Source organism: Rhinolophus sinicus, chromosome 6, assembly GCF_057876585.1.
Source record: "Rhinolophus sinicus isolate RSI-liver-muscle chromosome 6, RSI-T2T, whole genome shotgun sequence".
Lineage (NCBI taxonomy): Eukaryota > Metazoa > Chordata > Mammalia > Chiroptera > Rhinolophidae > Rhinolophus > Rhinolophus sinicus.
The window spans coordinates 46,378,250-46,403,149 of record NC_142506.1 but is presented as its reverse complement, the minus strand read 5'-3'; the positions used below and the strand labels follow the sequence as shown (position 1 = coordinate 46,403,149).

The 24,900-nt window shown below is 41.2% G+C and overlaps 1 protein-coding gene and 1 pseudogene across 6 annotated transcripts in view; both read left to right on the top strand.

The window, feature by feature from the left end:
- Positions 1-23,067, top strand: part of TARBP1 (tRNA guanosine 2 -O-methyltransferase TARBP1) — a 70,299-nt gene extending 47,232 nt beyond the window's left edge. For 3 of the 6 annotated variants that reach the window (XM_019746984.3, XM_019746982.3, XM_019746981.3), the window contains 9 exons: positions 2,189-2,338; positions 4,627-4,713; positions 9,691-9,887; positions 16,145-16,226; positions 18,092-18,263; positions 21,340-21,531; positions 21,707-21,831; positions 22,274-22,410; positions 22,726-23,067. In XM_019746984.3, coding sequence (XP_019602543.3) covers positions 2,189-2,338; positions 4,627-4,713; positions 9,691-9,887; positions 16,145-16,226; positions 18,092-18,263; positions 21,340-21,531; positions 21,707-21,831; positions 22,274-22,410; positions 22,726-22,942 — 1,359 coding nt within the window. In that variant the 3' untranslated portion in view covers positions 22,943-23,067. Of the gene's footprint in view, positions 1-2,188; positions 2,339-4,626; positions 4,714-9,690; positions 9,888-11,066; positions 11,204-16,144; positions 16,227-16,459; positions 16,558-17,054; positions 17,148-18,091; positions 18,264-21,339; positions 21,532-21,706; positions 21,832-22,273; positions 22,411-22,725 lie in introns of those variants that run through there. The other 3 variants (XR_002138649.3, XR_012490748.2, XM_074316669.2) reach the window with 3 other exon arrangements.
- On the top strand, positions 13,760-15,006 carry LOC109455431 (septin-10 pseudogene; annotated as a pseudogene).
- Positions 23,068-24,900: the final 1,833 nt, after the last annotated feature.

Genomic DNA, 24,900 nt, shown 5'->3' with positions numbered 1-24,900 from the left:
ATGTCATGTGCTATTTTAAAATTGAGAAAGTAATCTGTTTCAAATTTATACTTAAAATTGAAGTCGAACTTGTTTTTTAACAAAGAATACTAAGGCAATTAGGTATTATAGAAATCAATCAGAAACTGGTTTGCACGGCCCCATTGAATATTTTTTTTGTTTCAGTATTTTAATGTAATATTTTAACTGTGTAAATCTCATGCCGTTTGATTAGAAAATGTAAATAGTTTAATACCTAATTTTCCACAGCTAAGTTAGTTTGGAGTGTACCATTTTGGACTACCTGTGTACTCTAGAAACCCTAAATTGCGTCATTTAGGATGGGATTGTCACTTCCCATGGTTGGCTTTCTTGCTCTTAATGTTATGAATAGATGACCATATAAACCAGCCAAGTAAAGGCTGAACTGTCTCTTACAGCAGAGTCTCTACATAGTTACCTTTTCCCTGATGAGGTGGGAACTGGTGAGGGGACTCTGATTTCTCTAATCATCTTTGCTTAATATTCCTATGAAGAAAATAGATCATCATTAGGAGAAGGTGATGGTATAGCTCACACAATTTTTAAAAGCATTTTTGAATGCAAAACAATTTTCCTCAAAGGTGAGTTTCCTACTGTCCTCCCCACCCTCTTTTAAATGTTTGAGAGAATTTTTAAAACATGAACTCTTTTTTAAATATAATCGCAGGAAGTCTTATATCTGTGAGAGAAACATTTCAGTAACTGTAAACGTGTGAGTATATCCAGATAAATTGTTTGGATAAATGTAAGAGGATCTAGCTGAAAGTGCTCCTTCTGGGGAGCAGTGATGGGGGTGTAGTGGGGGCTGCTGCTGCTGATTTGCATCATAAGCCTTTCAGTATTACTTGATCTTTAAAATACTGTATATATTATGCTTCATTAAACATAATGCATTTTAAAATAAACATTTTAGAAATGTTTTACTGGATTAGTGAGAGCAGTATTTTTCTTGGAATGAAAAGCCCCCCCCCAACCCCCCCATAGATAGAGGGATAATATTGGAGTGGGGTCAGAGTAGGCAGGGCCTATAAGGAAGAAGAAAACCATCGTGTTTCTTGTAAAGATGTCACTGCTAAGAATTCTAAATTGTTCTATCTTATGTTTTCATTTAACCTTCGTAACAGTCTTTCATGGCATTTTACACGAGATACTCCTGCGGTTCAGAGAGGTGGGTGACCTGTCTGTAGATAACACAGCTAGTGAAGGGTGGAGGTGGAATTCAAAACCAAGTCTAACTTAAATTCATGCTCCACTGTCTTGGGGGCTTAAAATGAGCTTTTCTGCCCCTCTTCTACCAAATAGAAATTCTTTTAAGATAAATTCTTCTTTAAAATGAAGAAATATACGTAATACATATTTTTATGTGCTTATAAGCAGATATTGTTTTTCACCTGCTATGAGATATGTTCAGTTACCCAGATAGAATTGTGGTTTTGAAGAGATGGGTGGGTGAGAGAGGAGGATTTGGGAGTTCACGGTCTCGGTCAGAAAGACTGGGGAGTCTGAGGGGCAGAAGCCTGAGGAGTCAGTCCAAAGAGAAGGCAGAGGCCCCAGCCCCACGCCTCCTGGGTTCTGTCTGCCTCTTGCTGACTTTGGCATCTGTGTTCCAAGTTTGAAGCCCAGGGTATCCTGGCACATCTCGGTCTGAATCTGATTTCTGCCACTTAATAGATGTGTGACTTTGATATAGTTATTTAACTTTTCTGAATCTTTTCCTTTCCCTGTAAAAATACAGACAATAATAACCTTCCTCACAGAACTGATGTCCAAGTGAAATATGAAGTAAAAATACCTCATTGTATTTCAATCAACAGTTTTCAGGGTTGTTGCTTGGAGAGTTGTAGATTCAATAATTACTTACAATCAAACTTTAAGCTGGTTTTTTTAATGGTGACTATTTTTTAATCTTAAATCTAATAACCATGTTCAAAGTTGTTAAGAGACTTGATCTTAATTGTTCCCGCCACAAAAAAGGAATGATAATTATGTGATGTGATAGAGGTGTTAGCTAACGCTAGAGTGGTAATTGTACTATGAGAAATGCACAAATCAACAGGTTGTACCCCTTAAACTTCCAGTGTTGTATGTCAATTATATCTCACTAAAAATAAATTTTAAAAATTAATAACCATAACAATAGTTTAATTTGTGAACTTTTTTCCCGCAGAATTTCTTGAATAGAATTATTGACAAGATTTTCCAGGCTGGTTTCATCAATAATCAAGCATCCATAAAATATTATATAGAATGGATTATTATACTGATTCTTCATAAATTCCCTCAATTTCTTCCGAAGTTCTGGGATTGTTTTTCTTATGTAAGTATAGGAGAATTTTCATATTTTTTTTAATTAAGAATAGATTTGAGCTATGCTGGGAGACGTGTTTCACTTTAGTAGCTTTTTGACTATCGGTTGCCCTGTCCGTGGTGTATTGACATCCTAAGTTGTTTTAGGAGACAGAAATCTTGGGCTTACCTTGACTATATCATCATTTTTATTTGAGAGCTCTTCTATTCTAAGAAAATGAAGGTGGAAAAGGCTTTTATTGTTAAGTAAGGGGAATAAGTGCCTTCTGCAGTCTTAATTACCAAGCAATGTCTTTGTTTGATCTGAGAAATAAGGATGATGAAGAATTAAGTGCATTCCTTACATTTTAAAGAAATTTTTAGCAGAGAAATGTCAAAGACAACCAAAATAGAGACTAGAAGGGAACCCATATCACCCAGCTAAAAACACGTCAGTTCATTCCCATTCTTATTTCATCTGTGCTCTCATCCACCCTCTCCCTCCTCAACGTTTCTTGTATCTTGAAATCATTTTTAAGGAATTGATACTAAGACTATGATAGAGTTTACAATTGCAGGCTTCCTGACAAATAACAAATTGTTTCTAAACACCAGTTCTCTTGGTTCCCAAGTTCACCCTTCTCTTTCCTAATAAATGACCTGCCTTCTGCTTTGTGTAGAAATGGAGATACCTTCCTCCAAGTATCTCTGTTTCTTCCTTCGTATATCGGGGGGAAATGGTTAGACACGTTAGATCAGGGTATGCACTTGCTTAAAACATGGCTCTCAGGATAAAGACCGGAAGTCTTCTGCGTGGCCTGCAGTCTTCTGTGACCTTCTGCGTCCTCCCTCTCCAGTTCCTTTGCGCACAGTTCCCACTTCTGCACTTTCTTCATACTGACAAACTCAGTTTTCTGTTGCTGGAGCACTCTGAAACCCAGTGGTGTAAACAGTGTTTTATTATTTTTCATGATTCTGGGTTGACTTCCTGGCCTTCACTTCTGCTCTGTGTGGGTGTCTGCTGGGTCTGGGACTTCCAGCTGGTTTCTTCACTCACATGTCTGTCACCTCAGCTGCACTAGTGGGAAAAGCTGTGATGGCTCAGGGTCCAAAAATGAGCATCTGGGAAGACACCTCTTGAGGAGCCTGTGCTTACCCAGCCTCTGGCCGCGTCCTGCTTGCTAAGTCTCGTTGACCAAAGCAGATGGCGTGACCTCACCTCTCATGTGGGCAGGGCCTGCATTAGAGTGTGGTTCACTGGGGAGCACCCACGTGACCACATGACTGGGACCACTCCCACCTTTTCCGATCTTTCGCACTCATCACAGGCCCTTCTGCTCTCAGGCCACTGCACCCGCTGTATCTCTTCCTTCTCTTTATCCACATAACTGCTTCTCTTCCTTCACATCTCGGGTCCCGTGTTATTTCTTAAAGGAAGTGACCTCCCTGAGTAGTGTGGATCCTCTTACCGGTTTTTGTAGCACACAAACTGCCCTTGTTCTAATTAGAATTTTAATTTATTGTCTGATGTGATTTTGTCTTTCCTTCCCCCTAGATGCTAAGCTCCATGAAGGCAGGCACCTATCTGTTTTTCTTTTCCCGTTTCTGGCACCGTGCCTGGCACATAGAAGACATTCAGTAACTGCTAGTTAAAGGAATTAATCGTGTAATTTGCCTTTGGAGCAGTTTCTGAACTACAGTGTCTGTAATCTCTCCAGTCCATATGGCGTCCATCAGCCTCTTATGACAAAAATAGTGTGTCATTCCAAATGACTATTATTGGGAAGGTTTCTAAATCCCAATTTAGCACTCTTTTAATCAATGGCTTTTTAAATTCATCTACAAGACCGCACTCAACGTTTGGGCCCTGGCCTTGCCACAACCCTGCCACACTGGTGTCCTCACTTCTTGCTGCCTTTGCTTCCATTTGCCTCTGTCTTTATTCTACTTCCTCTCTGCTCCCCTGCACCCTCCTATTCTCTACGTCCATCCTTCCCATCCTACGGGCCTTGCCTCCTCTGGAGTGAGCGTACCCGTGACTGTACCACTCACTTCATAGTGAAATTAGTACCTTGTAGTTTCTGCCGGTTGTTGTATGTGTTGACATTTGGCTCTAGGAAGTTACTCTTCTTTCTTTGCTTTTAATCCTACATCCCCACCGCGGCCATAGCTGCATGGGGATGGGGAGGGGGAGGGGTGGCGAGGAGACTCCTCCATCCTGGGCCCCACAGCAACCGGCACAGTGCTTATACCTGCTCGGGCCCCAGTCAGCCTTGAATGACTATTCTGTTTATCTGATTTTATTTTTTTATTTTTTAGGGTGAAGAAAACCTTAAAACAAGCATTTGTACATTTTTGTCAGTTTTGTCACATTTGGACATCATTACTCAAAATATTCCAGAAAAGGTGAGTTTAAATTGTAAGAAGAGTTTAAACTTGACAATCAAAATAGAATTTCAATATTTGTGCTAATTTTTATAAAAAGTAGAGTATTCCTCGTGTTTTTTGAAATTTCCCCCCTCCCCTTCCACTACCCCCTAATGTGTGCACACAGACACCGAGATGCACAGTAAGGTGTTACCCACTTGGCCCGTGTGACTGGGGTACACCTGGTACATAGTACATCGACAGACACGTTAATGGGTGATTTTTAATGCTACAATTCTTAATTTTATGCAAGTATTTACATAAGATTATTTAAATAGGACTTCCCTGACTGCATCTAACTGTTCCTTCACATAGTTATTTAACAAATGGTCATGCAAAGTAACTTATGGTCAGAGTATTAAGCTGTTCGGTAATTGAAGGTTGATGCAAAATGACTGTCATCTTTTGGAGTGTAAAGGCCAGTTATTTCTCAGGTTGAGAGCAATTTTCCTAGTAGCGATCTTAGCTAATTTTGGCAAATCACTATGGCAACTGTCAAGAATTTAGGAAAATTAGTAAGATTTAGAGCAAGAGTCTGTGTTAATGAATCTATAGAGAAGAAAGTACTGATATGTTGTAAACTTTAAGAGAAAACGTAATACATGAAGTGTTGTTTCCAGTTGAAAATAAAATAAAAATATATGGGGGCAAAAGGTTTCCCAGAATTACTCAGAATATTCTTATTTTTAACAGTGGTAACAATAAAATTTAGTTGTTAGCCTATTTCATCAATCCTAAAATAGCCCTTTCTCCCCACCACATTTTAACCTCTAAAATCATAGTATCTTAAAATTGATGTCTAACAGTGTCTGTCAGCCAGATGGCAGTGTGTTATAGTTATGTGAAAACTGTTAACACCTTCTGGTAAGCTCAAGAAAGCTTGTTACTAGCATCAGATAACATCAACTGTTATCTTTTTATTTTAAATGCATACAGGAAAGAGATTTACTTGCAATCTATTGAGAGAGTAAGACAGATCAACTGTACTATTGCAGGGTGAATGACATAGCTCAAGAATATTTTCGACAAGTTCTGAAAGTTCTTAGAAGATATTTAGATGTTACATTGGGTATAAATAATCATGTTATTTTTTCCATTGAGCCCTTTTTGTATTTGCTGTATATTAGATGTTTTAGGTTTATTTTTCATTTTCAAAACATGCAAAAAACCAATGCTGATTAATGGAATAGTAATCTCAATTTTAACATCTTGGGAAAAATGTCTAAATCGAGATACTTAAGTAAAGACCAAACTATTTTACTTTGTTATTCTCTCTATTTCCAATTTGTAAAGTTCATTGTTACTTAATGCGTTTTTCTTTAAAGATTTCTTGAAAACAGTCATTTAAGACTTTCCATTTTCTTCAGAGCGTGTTCCTTTGTTACTTAACCTGTGTATGGGATTTGTGTGGAGTGGTCAGATAAGATTCAAAACTGTTTTCAGACAGGACAGAGGTCAGAGCTCTATCTGTTGCATGGAAATTAAACGAAAAGGGGGAAAACCCTGCTTCACCATGCTCATCGCCGGGTCTTGTCCTGCCCGCTTGTCCAGTGTGTACGAACCTTGTGAGCAACTATAGGGAAAGCGATAGATCTGTGCTCAAGTCCTGGAAGGTGCTGTGTCCCAGCCAGGCCAGGCAGACAAGCACAGGCCGTACCAGCGACTTGTGGAGGAGTCACAGGAGTGTGTGCCCCTCTGAGAATTACAGTAGATTTCTGTCACAAGTAATAAACACCTAGCGCCCAGGTCTTGGTTTCTAATACCGTTTTCTCATAAAGGAACCAGGCTCCTTGGAGAAATGGCAGATTCTAGAACTGGGGCAGGAAATATACAGGGTAAGCCTGGAGCATCTTATAGTAGCAGAAATTCAGGAAATGCTTTACACACACACACACACACACACACACACACACGCATGCAGATGTGGGATGGGTGTGCAGAGGCACATGGGAGCCAAGTGAAAGAGCTCCCAATGGCTAAAGCTGAAACAACTTGAGGAACAAAGTAAAGTAATACTGGATTACAACCCAAAGTATGAAGTAAATATCCATGAGTCCAGACTGATAAAAACAAATGAGTGAATAAATAAATAAATGCGAGAGCCGACAAATCTGTGCAGAATTCCAAACAATTTCTGTAGCTACTGCGCCCTCACGGAGGGGAACAAACCCCTCTTAAGTGAGGGGCTGCACTAGGGACGTCCTTCTAGAGAGTGGAGTGTGGAAGGGGGATGGGTGATGTCACAGTGAGACCTGCCTGGTGGTGAATCACACTGATCGCATGTGTCCTCAACGTGATGTGAGGAAAAATCACCTCTGGATTCTCCCTCCCACACACTATCACCCCAGGCTGATCAGGAGAAAAACACCCAACCCAACCGAGGAACAGTCTACACAACCCATGACCACTTCTCAAAACAAGCTTCATCAAAACCAAGGAAAGTTTGAGAAACTGTCACAGCCAAGAGGAGGATAAGGGGACATGGCGACTAAATGAATCATGTCCTGCATGGGATCATGGGACAGGGAAAGGACATTAGTTAAACTAAGAGAATCTGAATAGAGCACTGACTGAGGATATGTAAAGACTGGCGAGAAATCTGAAGGGGTGCGGGAAGTGTTAGGACTTGAATCCTTCAGTTTTCCTGTTATGTAAAGTGCACATGACACTGCCTGCTTCCTGGGACTATTGTAAGGGTTAAGTAACAAGCGTGCCGTGTCCTCATTGAGTGTCAGTTTCTCTCCTCTCAGGATCATCTTTAAGTAGAGTTGGTAGACAATATTTATTAACTTCAGGTGCACGATACAGTGGTTTGACATTTATATGTCTTACAAGGTGACCACCGTACTAACTAGTAATCATCTGTCACCAGGCAAAGTTGTCACACTATTAGGGACTATATTCCTCCTCCCCTTTTTTACCCATCCTTCCTACTCCCTCCCCTTTGCAACTATCAGTTTGATCTGTTTCTATGAGTCTGTTTCTGTTGTTCTGTGTTTTCAGATTCCACATATAAGTGAGATCATACAATATTTGTCTTTCTCAGTCTGACTTACGTAGCATAGTACCCTCTAAGTCTATCCATGTTGTCGCAAATAGTAAGATTTCATTCTACTTTATGGCTGAGTAATAGTCCATTATATGTATGTACCAAGTCGTCTTTATCCATTTCTCTGTGGATGAGCGCTTAGGTTGCGTCCATATCTTGGCTATTGTAAATAATGTTGCAATGAACATTGGGGTGTATATATCTTTTCAAATTAGTGTTTTGGATTTCTTCAGATAAATACCCAGGAGTGGGATTGCTGGGTCGTATGGTAGTTCTATTTTTAGTGTTTTGAGGAATCTCTGTACTGTTTGTTGTCCATAGTGGCTGTACCATCTTTGGTTCTTCTTTACACCTGTCAGAGTTTGGGTTCAAGGCTTCCATTCCATTCCCATTCCCATTCCCATTCCCATTCCCATTCCCATTCCCATTCCCATTCCATTCCATTCCGAATATTTTTAGTGCTTCCTGTCACTGGGCACGGTACTAGACTTGGAGATGGGGTAACAAGGTATAGACCTGTCTAGAGAGGCATGAAGACCCAGATGGGGTATGTGCCACGGAGGGGAAGCTCCTGGCAGAGACAGACCCTGCCTCTCGGGTCTGCAGGGGGGACTTCCAGTTCAGCACAAAGACCTGCAGAGGGGAAGGGAGAAGGGCCAGGTAAAGGGCTGCCGGCACCGTCAAGGACGTGGAAGACAGTTTGATTGGACTTGATCCAAACGGCATCGGGAGACACTGCAGAATGGTACGCAGAAACTGACATATCAGATCTGTGTGTTGTGCAGTGTGTAAAAGGGGCCCTGTGTGGGGACAGAACTGGGAACAGGCAGAGCAGTCAGGAAGCTGTGTGATCTGAGGGCCACCACGGTGACCTGCTCCGGTGGTGGCATGGACATGACAAGTAGAGAGAGATGACAGGGACGTGGTCAAGAGAAAGAGCAGAGCTTGGCGGTGGATTAGCTGGGATAGATGAGGAACAGAAATTACTTGGGCTGCCAGGGTTGGGGGGAGTGATGCCCCCACGTAGGTTGGGGAGAAATGTTTGGGACATGTCATGTTTGTGATGCCTTTCCTCTTACTAACACTATTCAGGTTTGCATCTGTCATGTTTGTTATCTAATGTGTAATTTGGGGATGATAAAACCTACACAGTTAAGGTGGGCGTATTGAAAACAACGTATGTAAAACGCCGTGCACAGTGTTTGTGGTGCAGTTAATGGTACAGGTCATACAGTCTATGTGTAGTGTTATCACGTGGGTGCTTCCTAAAGTTATCAGGACTGTAATATGTTAGTAATTACTAGCGTTCCCTTTTCTGTTTTAATTTTTAAATTATCTCCTAATGATACTTTGGCTATGTTGGTTAAGCTACCTTGGTTTTCAGCTTCTAGACTAGAACTAAGTACGTGGCTGTGTATCACTCGGAAGTTGCCGTTTGCCTCTATTGCTCCTGACCTTTCTCGTTGACCTTCTTTCCAGCCAAGGAAATGGGTTTTCTCTTCCCTACACTGCATTTACTGGCTTCCTGACATGTTCATCTACTGTCACCCTCAGCCTTCTTGGTCCCTCTTCTCAAAAATTGTCCTTCTTCCTGTAGCCACTCCACCTTACCCTGCTCAGTTACAGACATTTGTTAAGGTCATTTGTCACATCTGATGGTTGTGTGTGTGTGTTTATACACCTCCCAACAGGGTCCTCGTCCTGCTGGCACTATAGTAACCTTTGATAAATGTTGATTACATGTTGAATAATGAAATAAAGAGAATTATTTATACTGTATTTGTCCTCAGAGAAACTTTGGGAAAATGAAGTTTGCTGTGAGCCACGCCAGTTATTTACCTTGTTCTTGGTCATACAATCGGGGAAATGGTCCACGTTTGCATCTGAAGAATTCTCCTTTTTTGCAGAAATTAACTCTGAAGCAAGCCCTTTCTGCTGTGCTGCAGTGGTGTTTCCATCCTAATTTCAGTGTCCGATTGTACGCACTGGTTGCTCTTAAGAAAATCTGGAGCGTGTGTAAAACGTGGCATATTGAAGAATTTGGTGCTTTGACTTCCATTGTTGAATCCAGTCTTAATCAAGTGGAAAACATGCATGGAGTGGGGTAAGTAAGCCCAGAACTCTCATTTTACTCCCTCGTATTGTTTTACTTTTTTATTACTAATTATCACTATCCAGGAATGCCAGGATTTTTATACATTTCAGAGACCCAGGCAGTATTGATGAACATAAAAGGTTTTTCTTTAGAAGCTCAAAAGCACTTACTAATGTATAGAAATGGACAGAGGTTGGAAGCAGCATATTAGGCCTGTGGAATAGTGTTTGGAAAATCAGTAAGGTATCAGGTCTTTGCCTTGACCATCAAGTTAACACACGGCACAAATAACATGATTTCTGAGTCATGACAAAGCTTCACATGGTGACACGGCCAACCTGCGTCCATAGTCACAAACCGCTTTATAACCCTCTACCTGCCTTGCCTGTCGATACACTTGTTGAAAAGAGGCATTGGGGTGATCAGTGAGTAAGGGAGGTTTTGGGGGCTCAGGAGAAAGATTCTGTGTTTCCCCGAAAATAAGACCTAGCCGGACCATCAGCTCTAATGTGCCTTTTGGAGCAAAAATTAATATAAGACTGGGTATTGTATTATGTCATGTATCACATCATATCATATATTAATTATATTAATTATATTATCCCGATCTTATAGTAAAATAAGACTAGGTCTTATGTTAATTTTTGCTTCAAAAGATGCATTAGAGCTGATGGTCTGGCTAGGTCTTATTTTCAGGGAAACACGGTACTCAGTTCAAATATCAAAACTAAGATATACCCATGGGACAGAACAGGGAAGAGAATAGGAGGGGCGACGGCACAGGTTATAGACGAGGAGCGAGGAAGGGCAAGTCCCCTTGTTCCGGCGTGCAGAGCAACCTGTGCTGGAAAACTGCCTCCAGCATGGTCCCTACAAAGTCATTAAAATTACTAATTCCCCATAGCATTGCCTAGGATTCCTAACTTCCCAGGTGTATTCTGTCAAGTAGATTCTTGATCTTTTTCAAGTGATCTCAAATGTTGCCTTCCTTCTGGGTGTTTAGGTATTTACACACTTATCATTTATCTGGTGAATAGCTGGCTGAGTAGTTACATGAGTAGATTTGAACATTAATATTTTTCATTATATTAGCCATTTGTATTATTTCGTAGTAGGTCAAACTGCAAAAGTTGTTCTTAATCATACTTTAATGTACAATGTAGTGAAATGATATTAATATTTTAACAGAACACACCCTGGGAACCCTGTGCTGCTCGTGTTTGTCACATAGAGCTGAGCCACCAGGACACAGGTTACAGTTGATCCATGGACTTGCAGCCTTTCCTTAGTGGGAACTGAGTTTTTACCGTGCAGATAGGATTGGCATGTTAGTTTAGTTTCCTCTAAGGTCAAATCATGACTTATTGTTTGCTACTGAGGTGTTTTAGTTGGTTGTTGATTCTGTTTTAAAAGTCTTCACAGCTGTGTTTTGATTTCTAAAATTGGCTAAGCTTATATATTTTTTTAAATTTTATTAAATGTATTGGGGTAACACTGGCTAATAAAGTTATATAGGTTTCAAGCGTATAATTCTGTAATCTGTATATCGCATTGTGTGTTCACCACCCAAAGTCAAATCTCCTTCAGTCACCATATATTTGACATGTATTTTTGTTAAGCAATAAAACACCCTTTTGAGCAATAACTTGTCCTTATTAAAACCCGTACGAGGTAGGAGGTGCAACCAATCAGAGTAAGTAATCCTGGCGTAAGCCATTTCTGCTTGCTGAGCACACCCCTCAGCACTGGCTTTGTGACAGACACAGGCTGAGTGCTGGGGTCACAGGCAGGCAGGTGATGCTTCTGTGTTCAGGGAGCCCATAGTCAGGGGGAGGCAGACGTCAGATAAATAATCACAGAAATCAAAACAAGCTTGAAATCATGGTAAGTCCTCTAATGAACAAGTTGAGCTTGTGGGGAGAAAATATGGACTATTGAGTCTGAGTGGTTTAGTTTAAGTTACAACCTACAGGATGAGTAGGAAGCAGGCAAATGCAGAATGAAGAACTAATTTCTTGACGGAAGACGGCGCTTGGGAATGCCCGGAGCTGGAATGTGCGTATGTGCTCCCAGCACTGGGAGCAGGCGGTGGGCCGAGTGGTGACTGAGGGGTGACTGGGGTCACCGAGGAGGAGCAGCGGGAGGACTGCGGAGGCCGGGCTGGTGGCCTTCGAGGCGTGACTGGGACGCCAGTGGAGAGCTGAAGCTCCAGAGCAGCAGCATCCTGTTTGCTTTTGCAGTTTTAAAAGCGTGAGGAGCAGCTCAGAGGTGGGCGCAGTTGTGAGTAAGATTAGCACGAGGTTAGTGGGGGTTTGAGGTTAGGCGGACAAGAGCCTGAAGGCCCCCCTGGACTTAGCAAGAGCAATTTCAGTCCTGAGGTTGGTGGGCGGAACCAACTTGGAATGGGTCAGAGTGGATGGGACAACAGACTGACACTTGTTAAATCTGGTGATAGGTTCTTAGGTGTCTGTTATTTTCTTCACTTGAATATTTGAAATACTTCATGTCTTTAATTTTTAAAAAATGGGTGAAGAGGAAGGTAAAACAGCCAAGTTGTGCAGATAATTCTCCACAAATTTCTGTGTAAAGTGTGGTGGAAAGAACAGTAGTTAGGGGTGGATGTGCTGTCAGAGGACTTTTATTTTGGTGACATTAGTTGTTTTTTAATGGGTATTCATGGTTAGTAAATTGAACAGTGCAGGAAGGTATCACGTGGACAACACTGTCTCCTGACCCCTCCCTTCCTCTCTTCCCCACCAAAGCTGCTGCTTCGTAAGTGGGGTTTCCATTGTGTTGCTGTGCCTTAAGTTACCTCCTGAGTCCCCTCGAATGGATGCTTTAGTAAAGTTTTTGTTTTGTTTTTGAAGATTGGACATACAGCCCTTTCGAGTGGGCTGAAGGAAAGGCTAGAGAAGACTGGGAGACTCCGAAGGAGGGGCATGGAGCAGAAGCCAGGGGTGGGGTCTAGGGCACACACTCGGGTGCTATCCTTTGGAGAGGGACTAGAGAAAGCAAAGAGAAAAGGACAGGTGTGTGGAGGTGGCAGGAGGCGAAAGCTCTCATCGAGGCATCTGAGAAGTCCGCTGTGAGATGTGAGGCATGGCCGTCTGCCAGTGAGCAGTGAGGAGAGGGCTGGGAACTTCCAGGGTGAAGATACACTGGCCACAGCACGTGACATTGCCAGGGAAATGTCTTGAAATTGCTTACTTAGCTTTTGGCTTGTTGATCATGAATTTAAACTGAAACCTGCTGGGCATGTTTTGATTTTTATCCCTACCTCTTTTACCCTTTAAAACTTGACAAATGTGTTAAGAATTTAAAACCTACTCACATTAAATTTGCTTGGTTTATGAAAATTTGTAACAGTGGGCAGTGTTGTGAATCTTCAGAGTAGAAAAAGTGACTTAAATTATGGTTTTCTCTCCAGAAAAACAATGTCTTTACTGCCAGACACTTAGGGTTTCCAACCCAGGTTTCTTATGTCGTCCCTTTTAGAATTCTGATTCCCCAAGCGTTTTGAAGTCATGTGTCTGGCGGGCTGTTCTGTGGTGTCTTCCCACCGCGGTCCGTCAGCTGACGGTCACATGGGCTGGAGCCCAGGCCTCCCTCCGCACACCTGCAGATCAATCCCCACCCTCTGTGCAGCCCTGGTTTTGTTCTTGTTGAATCATTGCTTGTTGTACGGCTCTGCGAGTTATTTAATTTCTTTGTCTGTTTTTGAGTTGCATTTCAAAAGATCAAATTTATTAGTGTCGGTTTTTAAAGTATGTTGATCTTGGCATTGCTGGGGGGCCGGGTTGAGACCTCGGTTTTGTGGACCTCTGCCTGCTTGGGCAGCTTCCGCTCCTGACCCTGACCTCTGAGGTGGCTGCCACTTGCTCTTTCAGTCTCCCATGGCAAACTTGTGTGTCCTCCCAAGTATCTGATGATGAGCAGAGACAAAAAAAGAAAAAAAAAATTTGTTCTTTAGCTATGTCTGCCCATGTTGGTTTTGAGAATTTGCCTGATGAATTGGTCAACAGATCCATTCAGCAAGCTTCTGTTTTAATATTCTGTGTTGGGAAGACTGGAATTGGAAAAGCAACGCTGATGGATACATTGTGGAATACTAATTCTGAAAACCATGAATCCTCACATTTTTATCCATGCTAGACTTAACACTCAGACATAGGAACTCCAAGAAAGTGGGATTTGGTGACCAAATGAACAAAGACAAGAGCTACCAATCAATAGCTGATGCTCAAGCTGAGGCCCAGCTCCAGGAAGCACTGGCGGTGACGTGTCCTCTGACTGCCACAGTTCCCGTATCCGTGCGTGCCTCCACGTCTTCTCACCACAGGCCACTCTCTGAAGACACTTGATCTCGTCACCATGAAGACAGCAAGGTGAACATTATACCGGCATTGCCAAAGCAGATGCAATTTCTAAAACCAGATTACGGAAGTGTAAGAGCAAGCTCACGAGTGAATTGGTCAGCAGTGGCATCAGATACACCAGTTCCCAGCAGATGAGGAAACTATTGCTAAAATCAATGCTTAAATGAATGGACACTTGCCTTCTGCTGTTGTCGGAGGTATGGATGAGGTAAAAGTTGGAAATGAGATGGCCAGAGCTTGCCAATACCCTTGGGGTGTGTCCAAGTGGAAAATGAAAACCACTGTGACTTTATAAAACTCCGGGAAATGCTCATTTATACAATCATGGAGGATCTGTGAGAATAGACCCACACCAGGCACTGTGAACTCTACATGCATTGCAAACATGAGGAAATGGGCTTTGCTGATGTGGGCCCAGAAATAAGCTGCTCCGTCTTCAAGAGACCTATGAAGCCAAAAGACACAAATTTTATGGTGAATGTCAGAAGAAGGAAGAAGAAATGAAACAGATGTTTGTGCCGCGAGGAAAGGAGAAAAAAACCATATTGAAAGAAGCTGAAAGAGCTGCAGGCCAAATGTGGGCACCTTAAAAGAGTTCACCAAGAAGAGAGAATGAAACTTTTGAGGAAAAGAGACTTTTGGAAGAAGAAATAATCTTTCTCTAAAAAGAAAGCTACGTCTGAGATCAGACCTTTATGGCAATGGGCGGCAACCAGAAGGGCAAGGACTGCAAGAACTCCAATTTTATGTAAAACAAAGGCTCCGGATCACAGAAGGTCATCGCAGGCAAAAGTTACTAAAATGTTAGAAGTATGCTGTGATTTTCTTGCTGCTTTTATTTGCTGTATCACTAACTCTGTATCTGGGAAATGCCCCCAGTTACTGCCATTTATGGAAAAATACTTTTAAAGTGTAAGGTCAACACATAAGCCAGAGTGGATGACAGCACTTATATATTCACTGCTGTTAGAGATTTTTAAATTGCTGGTTTGTGATGAATCCAGATCGCTTCTCCTGCTGCTCACTTATTGTCAGTTTGCAGGGCACTGTACCCAGAGCAGTGTCAGTGCCATTGAAAATACAGAACTCATTCATATTATGGTGATCTGATTGCATTTATATTCCAAGATGAACCTTTCTTTGGTACATAGTAAACGTAAAATTTTGGGAATATGTTTTAAAATGTACTATGTACCTGAAGCTGAATTTTTGATAGAATTATCCAATTGGTAACATGATCCTAAGCTTTTGTATCAAACTTTATATAACATGATGGCCTTCCCTGCTTTACTATGCCGTATTGTGGTTAATGTATTATTATTGAGGAAACAAAACATGTTTAAAAATAAAAACATCCATGTATATAAACCCTTATTTTAGTGATAAATACCTTTGAACCTGGGTGTTATCACAGTATTCTCATTAGGATATATTACATACTTGTTGCTTAAAACTCTGTCTTTTGGGAAAAAATAATGTTGAATCATCTTATTAAAAATATTTCTTAAGAAAATAACATCTAAATATTAAAGATATAAAAATTTAGATAATTCATATCTCAAGGGATGTTTGAATTCAGTGCATTAGTAGTATTCTCAGAACAATTAACATTTTCTTAACAGTCATAGGTATATAATTTTTCATTTTTTGGACTTGACTATTCTAAATCTGACATATACTCTTGACTAATTTACGTATTTACTAAAAAAAAAGTACGTTGATCTTGGAGTTATGGGGGTATAAATCTTAGGATACAATTCACAAAATTTTCCTTTCATTCTAAATTCTGCAGTACCTCTGTAAGATATCTAATTGATATCTAATTGATTTTTCCCCCTTACGGGAGTTGTTTCTCTTGTCTGTACCTCATATCATATTTGTAATCCTTAGGAATGCCAAGAAGAATTGGCAACGCATCCAAGACCATTTCTTTTTTGCAACATTTCACCCACTTAAGGATTATTGTCTGGAGGTGAGCAAGAACATCATTTGTACGTTCCCTTCCGTATCATTACTCCTGATTTCTTTCTGCCATACATTGAAGGTTATGACTAGGTGAACTCCCCCTCCCCCTCTTGCTTGCAAACTTCACCTTAACACTGTCAAGTACTAAGTTTAATTCTGTCACTTTATGCAGATGACCTGCTTTCATTTCACTCTTAAGCAGTGAAAACTGGCCAGTCATTTTCACTTTCTATTTCTCAGGCAGTGTCGGGCTTGTAAACACTGGAAGGGGGAATATTTAACTCTGAACAGAAATCTGTTCTGACACTAAAAGGAAATGAGTGAGAACATTTGTGCAGGTGAGATTTTGTTGTAATGAAGCCCTTTCTTAACGAAAGAACAAAAAGATCTACTCTTTTGTTAATTGCATTTTCTAGGTTCTGGGTGACTAAAATTGCATAGCAGTTTCACTGACTGTAACCAAATGTGCTTATATAATTTTAAGAACCATAAACATGTTTATTACAACTAGCATGTAAATCAATTAAATATGGTATTAAAATTTATATAAATCGTATTTTCTCCCCTTTTCAACAATAATGTTCTGCCTTTGAATTAAAACATTTGACCTAGTTCTTTTCCTCTAAAGAACGTGGAAGTCTCAGTAACTTTAGCTACTGTGCATAAGCAAAATGTTTTGGTAGATTACTTACTACTAAGCTGACCTTTAAAAAATGCAGATCTGTATGTTGTGATATTCATTATAGAACATTAATGTGTATTTCCTATTGCTTCATTACAAAATTTGTTTAGGATTTTTCAAGTATTTTAACATGCTCTGTTCTGTGTCCTTTAGTGTCCAGAATGCTTTGCTTGACATCTTTCTGAAGGAATCTTGTAGTAACTCCCTAGTGTTAAGTCAACCTTTCTATTCAGTTTTCCAGTGGGAGTAAGTTCCTTGCTTTCCTCTTTCCTTCAGCCCTGTCTTTGCCTCACTCTCATGTTTTATGTACTTTATTCTCCATTAATGACATGAATCATAACTATATATGTAAATAAACAATGGTGCACAAGAACTATTTGTAGCTATATTAGTACCTACGTAATAAACATCCAGTTGCAATCATTTTGCAAGCTTAAATGTACAGATATTGCATGAAGAAAACCATATTCATTCTAAAGACTCTTATGATGACTTGCATGTTGTAAGTTTCATTCTTAAATTGCCTATTACTCATGCTTCTGCTTCTTATGTGCCTTTTCTCCTTTGGTGATTTTCTGGTTCTCAGTTTTCATAGGTAAGAAAAGGAAAGGATTGTTATGTAATGAGTAAATAAGTTCACAGTGCTGTCACACTTTTCAGTTGACAAAACACTTTCGCCTACTCTTTGAACCTGATTTCATCCACATTTTACAAGTGTGGACGTTGAAGCCAAGAAAGGCTAAATGGCTTGCCTGACATCCTACAGCTAATACACGGTCAAGGCAAAATTCATATCCTGAATTTGTCTAATAGTCGTGAAAGTGAGGATTGGGCATCAAAAGAGCTTGAACTTGATCAATACATAGATTTTTTCCAAATGTTGTCCAACATCAGTACTGATTAATTTCAAACACTTTTGCTTTTATTAAGAGCATGGTGGTTTATTCCATACAGGTAGGAGTACCAGAGTGGAAAATCTGCCTGCTGTCACGGATTTCCTAAATTAACCCCCTAATTTCTTAGAAAAGATGATAATATATATAGAGAGAATTGCTACAAGGTAGAAAGTCTGTAATTTAATCAGATATGATAGTTTGGGAGAATACATTAGTTATAATAAGTTGTACTTTAAACATGTTATGTATTTATTTTTAAGGGAAAACATTTAGATTTTACAATTTTCTTTTCAGACCATATTTTACATCCTCCCACGCCTCTCAGGCCTTGTTGAAGACGAATGGATTGCCATTAATAAATTCACCAGATTCACTGACATCCCTTTAGATGCAGGACTTCAGTGGTACCTTTCTCCGACGAAGCTTCGCGAACTAAACCCAGGCGACTGGGCTCAGCAGGACATAGGTAAAAGGAATGTTTGTTTTATTTGTTTCCACTGTTGACTTGGTTAGGCTTATTGAGTTAAGTTACTTAGAACAGGGAGTTATTTTTTCATTGATGTGGTGAGCTCTGCCCCTCCACTTAGAGAAGACAGTGAAAAAATGTGGTGTAACTCTGACTTTCAGTTGAAAGCTTCGCTGTAGAAGGCCAGAGAGAGCCTGACCTGTTTTATCATAGAAAGCTAGTGGCTTTTCTGTTCTTTGAAATATTATTTATATTCATTGCTTTTCCACGATATATTTGTGTAAAAATACAGATTTTAAAAAGGACCCAATTATGAAATGTCCTGTCCCATTTAGGGATGAAGCAGTGCTTTTGATTCTAGTCCCTCTTCGGTCTGGCTGGACATCCCTTCGTCTTTCTCCCGGCTTCCTTTAGGACCCACATTTCCCTCTGCTGCCCTCTTCCTCCTCCGTCCCTTCACAGTGAAACTGCCCTAAAAAAACCAAGGATTAACCCCTGCCCCCATTTTTAAAATCACAACTAAACTTCTTAGTTGTGTAGTAGCTTACATTTCTGCATTGTCACAATTTGTTCTCGGTCTGACTCTCTGTAACCCATAACCATCGTTGAACCTTCTTTTAGAAAATCAGAAATTTTGTCTTTTTCTGTACTAAACCTAAGTAGACACTTTTATTGTACCTGCTTTTTGTGGAACTTTTATTTGCCAGTTTGATACTATCCTGATTTTCCTCCTCAATCTGCCTCTTGTTACTCTCCTTTATGAGTTCCTCCATTTGTCCCTTGTATTTGTAGTTCTCTAAAATTTTAATGTTTTCCAGAAGCCCTTGGACAAGTTGTTAGAAGTACAGGTTCGTGGGTCCCACCCTTAGATTTTAATTCAGCACGTCTGGAGGCGAGTTCTGGGAAAGCTCATTTTTTATCACATACTCTTGGTTTACTAATGCATTTTAAGACATGTCACCCTAATTTATTTATTTCTTTAGCAAAGGCTTATTGATTGCCTCCTATGTGCTAGACATAGACTAAGGCCCTGCCCTCCTGGAGCTCACAGGGGCGACAACCCCACACAAATGTGTAAGATAATGTCAGGTAGTAAGTAAAAAGTGCTACCAAAAAAAAAGAAATAAAGCAGGGCGAAGAGATTAACAACGAACTGACATTGAGCAGGGACCTAAGTGGAGAGAAAGGCCAGCAAAGATCTGGGGGGAGAGCTCTCCCCAAACAGAACAGCAAACGTGAAGGTTGGGGGCAAGACACAGTGACAAGCCATTTCATCAGTGTGGTGGGGACGGCCTGACTGGGGTGGCCGAGCAGGGGCTGGGCGACAGAGGGGATAGCATGTAGGCAGCTGGTCTGAGCTCTGCTGTGGAACAGAGCAGACACGACGTTAGCTGGTTGGGAATGGCTGAAGAGCTAGCTTTCTGTTTCATTTGCTTGGTTTGCTTTTGGTGGAGAGGGACTTCGCAGGACAGTTTCTGTGCGGAGACTTACTGTCTCCGCACATTTTCATGGCCTGGTTTTCATCTCATCCCACCCACATGCTCTCCCTGAGCACTTGTATTAACCTCTACAACTGGAAACCACCAGAGATAACTAACTTTCAGTTCTTTATCCCTGCCCAGCCTCTTTCCCAAGCCTACTGGACGCTCCATGAGCTCTTTAAACTCAACATACCCGGATCGAATTTACCTTTCAGCCAAACTTGCCCCTCTGTATACCTCCTATTAGTGGTGTCGCTGTCACACACAAGTCATTCTTTTCCTGTATCCTCTCTGGCCCACATGCATCCATTGCCCAGTCTTGGTGATTCTGCTTCCCTCTGCATCTCCTCTTGTATTGACTTCATTTGAACCGTCTTTGTGTTTGCCTGGGCTAGTGCAAAAGCCTCTTAATGGTTTTGCAGCCCCAACTTTCCCTCTACATTTCTTTCAAGAGGGATTTTTCTAAAACACACCACCAGTTCTAGTATCCGTCCTCTGAAAGCCCTTTAGTGGCTCCTACCTGTAGGGTGAGTTACCACCTATACAAAATCCTTGTGATCTGGTCAGAGCCACCTCCCTCCATCGTGTGCTGTGCTACACCCGCGGACTGCTGCTCAGTCATCCCGTCCACGTCTGTACACACGCATGGGGTACCTAGTCTGCCCTGCCCCCTACTTGTCTGTGCACGCTCACGGGGTACCTACAGTCTGCACGGCCCCCCACTCGTCTGTGCACATGAGGTACCTACAGTCTGCAGGGCCCCCCTCTCGTCTGTGCACACGCGGTACCTACAGTCTGCAGGGCCCCCCCCTCGTCTGTGCACACGCGGTACCTACAGTCTTCCCTGCCCCCCACTCTCTGCTTTGCAGACCATCGCTTCCCTTCTCAAGCCTGCCTGGGTCTTCCTCTTTGCCCCCCCGCCCCCAGACATTAACTTTCTGGGGGAGTGTCCCTCACTAGTACTGTGGTGTGGTTATAAGCATCCCTCTTCCATCCCCAGGAAGCTAAGTGCTCCTGGCTGCTCAATCAACAGTTGGGAGTAGGACAGCGGAGGAGCTGGGGGTGGTCTCCCTCCTGTACTGCAGTCAGGCAGGCTAGAAGCCTTGCGTCCTCGTCGGGCTAGGGGAGAGAATAGCCCTCAGTTTAGGAACGTTCCTCCAAATACGTGTAAAGTGCTTGAAGGGAAAGACTGTTGCTTTCGGGAATATAATATTTCTACAGAAAATTTTAATCTAATACACTGTTGTTTATAAGATACACTATTATTTTATATACCTCTAAGAATGCTAGCAAATTATGACACCCTATGGATTCTAAGATGCTTCCCAACTTTGGGTATGCTAAAATGTAAAAAGAGTGTGTCTTTTATCGTCACGAAATGTAGTTTATTGCTTAGCAGAATTAAATCTGAACACTTAAAATTACTATTGAAAATGGCAGCTGTATCTGAATCCAACTAAAATTTTTTAGTGAATCTCATTTTAAACTCGACACACACATACACACACACACACACACACACACACACACACACACACACTATGTGTGAGAGAGAGGGGTTGGTTTATATATGGGATTATTGTTTTCCTTCCCAGGTTCTAACTCAGGCGAAGCAGATAACCAACCCGAGTGGGCTGATGTTCAGAAGAAGATCACCCCAGGGAAAAACAACGTTCCTGACGCAGACCTGGAGCTCGTATTTCCGGATCGTGCTGCCAAGCTTGGGAAGTCCATGAGCAGACTGATCGTAGTGGCATCGCTCATCGATAAACCAACCAATTTAGGAGGTAAAACAGTAGTATTCCAGGCGCTTAAATCTTTTATCCTGAAATTTTTAGTGAGTCCACTGCCATTTCTGGCTGTCTGTTCTCCCTGTACCCTCTCTGGGAGCTGCAGAGGGCTGTAAGGGACGTAACGCGCTTAGCCTTGGATGAGACAGTGACGTGAGCTTGTTCTGGGCAGGACTGTGCCGCACCTGCGAGGTGTTCGGGGCCTCGGCGCTCGTCGTCACCAGTCTCCAGAGTATAAACGACAGGCAGTTCCAGCACCTCAGTGTCTCGGCCGAACAGTGGCTTCCTTTAGTGGAGGTGGGTGGAAAGTAATTTATTAAAGTTTTTATTCGCTAAATCTGCATGTAGTACTCTACTTCCATGTGTCAGTCCTTTTGTAGTGATTTACAGGAGCCCAGCCTTTAATAGTTTTAAAAACAATGCTTCAAGTAAAATATAGCCCTCATCTGTTCTCCAATTCCTTTATCTTTCACATGGTTGTATTTTTAGAAATCATCAGTAATGTAGAATTCTTTTCAGTAAAATGTGTGCTGCAACTCACTATTGATATAAGAATAATTTTTATAAATTTCTATGATGTTGGGGGAGTTCTTGTTTATAGTGTATAATTCTGTCCCTTTCTTTTTAAAAAGACTTTTAAACAAACTTAGTTTAATAAAAGTTTTTTTCTTAAACTCTGATTTTACTCCAGGCAGGGCTATAACTGATTTAATATTCTGCTTTTATATCTCATATTAAGGTAAAACCACCTCAGCTGACTGATTATCTGCAACAGAAAAAATCAGAAGGTTACACCATCATTGGTGTGGAACAAACTGCCAAAAGTGTAGACCTCACCCAGTACTGCTTTCCTGAGAAATCTCTACTCTTGTTGGGGTAAGAAATTCTCCTGATGATAGTATATCGCAGTCTAAAGTCTTGAAAATGTTTCAGAAATTAGTTTATCTAGACTGCTATTATTTCACTTAATAGGAGTAATGTTTGTGGAAAGCCCCCCCTAGTTTTTCCTTTTATTTTACCTGTTTGGGAGGGTGAGGTAAACACAGGATTGACCCCCAAATCTTTGTTACACTCTGATCTTCCTGGTAATTTACACTTGCTTCATTTTGTTAATCTGTTGCTTCCAGAATATCTGAGAAAAAAGTTGCTTATTACAAGAAAACTAACATTTCTTCTCCCGTTTTTCATTAGAAATGAACGTGAAGGAATTCCAGCAAATTTGATCCAGCAGTTGGATGTTTGTGTGGAAATCCCTCAGCAGGGTATCATCCGCTCGCTTAACGTCCATGTGAGTGGAGCCCTGCTAATCTGGGAATATACCAGACAGCAGCTGCTGCGCCAGGGGGACCCCTGCCACCAAGTCCGTGCCTTTTCTGAGACGAGTAACTGGTTTGGACAAACGAAATAGATTCTGAACTTACTGTAATCATTTGTATTTCTTTTCTTGCAATTTAATGCCAAAACTTTTTCATGTGCCTTACATATACTGCTATATTTTGTCCCCTTTAATAAAACATTTTTAGCTAAATTATACGACTTCGTTAGTACAATATTTTAAGCAATTGTGGAAATCAATGTATTTTAAAAAGATAATTTCTTTCCCAGAAACTAGTATTGTCAGAAACGTGGACTATAATGGGAGTAAGGCAGCATTACGTGGCTCTGAGTACCACAGCTTACATCATAGGCGGTGCGGAGTACCACAGCTTCCGTCATAAGGAGGCGTGGGGTTTGGAAGCAGAGATTGTTTGCGGAGCAGTGGGCCTCTTCTGCCGCTTTGTAGCTACTTATTCCCAGGGAGGAAACATGCCCTATAAAGTCATAATGCTTAGGTCATAGGCTTTAATTTGTTTTTACAGCCAGGAAATAGGCCCACATCACTTATATGAAGTTTTTAAGGAAAATGTTCCCTATGCCACCTTTGCTCAGGGTTCAAATAGTGCTGAGAAATAGTTTATATTCTGACAGCTGTCAACATGGGCCCAAAGGAGAACTACTCTTGCATGTCCTGGGGCACATGAAGGCTCTCAGTGTTTCCGTTCGTTTGATATTGCGATAACTTCATTATTTAATGTAACTATTAATCACTATCCAGAAATGAACTTCAATTATGTCTGGGTCCTTTTTAATATTTAAATTTAGCGTCTGTTACCTGTATATGTTTTTCCTTCCAGTTTTATTGGAATATTGTTTTGCTGAAGAGTTGCAAAGATAGTTCAAATGCCTTCATCTAGATGCCTAACCGGACCTTACAGAGCCATAGACATTTATTAAAACTAAGAAATTAACACTGATAATAATGCTGTTCACCAGACTACAGATCGCTCTATATTCAGATTTCCTGCTTTCCCACTAATATCTTTTCTGTTCCAGGAGCCAATCCCGGACACTGCATTGCATTCAGTTATCACGTCTCCTCCAGATTCCATCTTTCCTTGTTTTTCATGACCATGACACTTTGCAGAGTACTGGGCAGGTATTCTTTTCAGTGTCTCATAATCCAGGTTTGTCTGTGGTGTCCCCATGCTCAGACGGATGGGGGTTTTAAAGGCTACTCGTCCTGAGGTGCCCTTCCCATCACATCTCAGCATGACTTACCACCTCCACCACTTGTGCTCTGGAAAGGTGCTGTTTTTCCCTTTCCATGGCCGTTGTTAGAAGCCTATTCTACATTCACGGGTAGGTAAAATAAGCTTCATCTTTTGGAGGAAGGAGTATCAAGAAATTTCGGGGCAGCTGTTCAAACTAGCACAGTAGTTAATACTATTTTGGGAGATGGTTGGAGGCTATGCTCGTATACTGTTTCTCCTGAACAGTGTGCTCACTGATTTTAACATCCATCAGTGGATATTGCCTGTAGCAGTTATTCCTATAGTGTTCTAATGGTGATATTCTGTATTTCTCTCATTTCATCTACACATTTTTTACTTGGAATTCTTCTGTAAGAAAGAGCTGTCCCTTATTCAGTCATCGGTTTATGTCAGTGTGGATGGCTGGCTCTTGTGTCCTTTGGACACACTCCCATTCTTTTTTCATTTTACTACTTTCTTACTTTCTGCCACTACACAGTACTCCAGGCTCTTCTTTTGTTTTCCCTGCTCCAGTTCTAGAATCCGACATTTACTGCAGATTAGTGTTAGAAACCGAACTCTGGGAGCTGGAGTGGCACCGCAGACCTCTCTGCAAACAGCAGGGGCTTGTCGGTGTCCACAGCCTGTGTGTACAAAACGCACCGTCTGCAGAAGTTAGTGTGAACAGGAATCCTTACTATCACTCTCACACCCAACACAAAGTTAGTTCTAGCATTCACTTCTTATTTTTAATTGCTTTTTCTGACATAAACCTGGTTCTTATTATTGTAGTTTC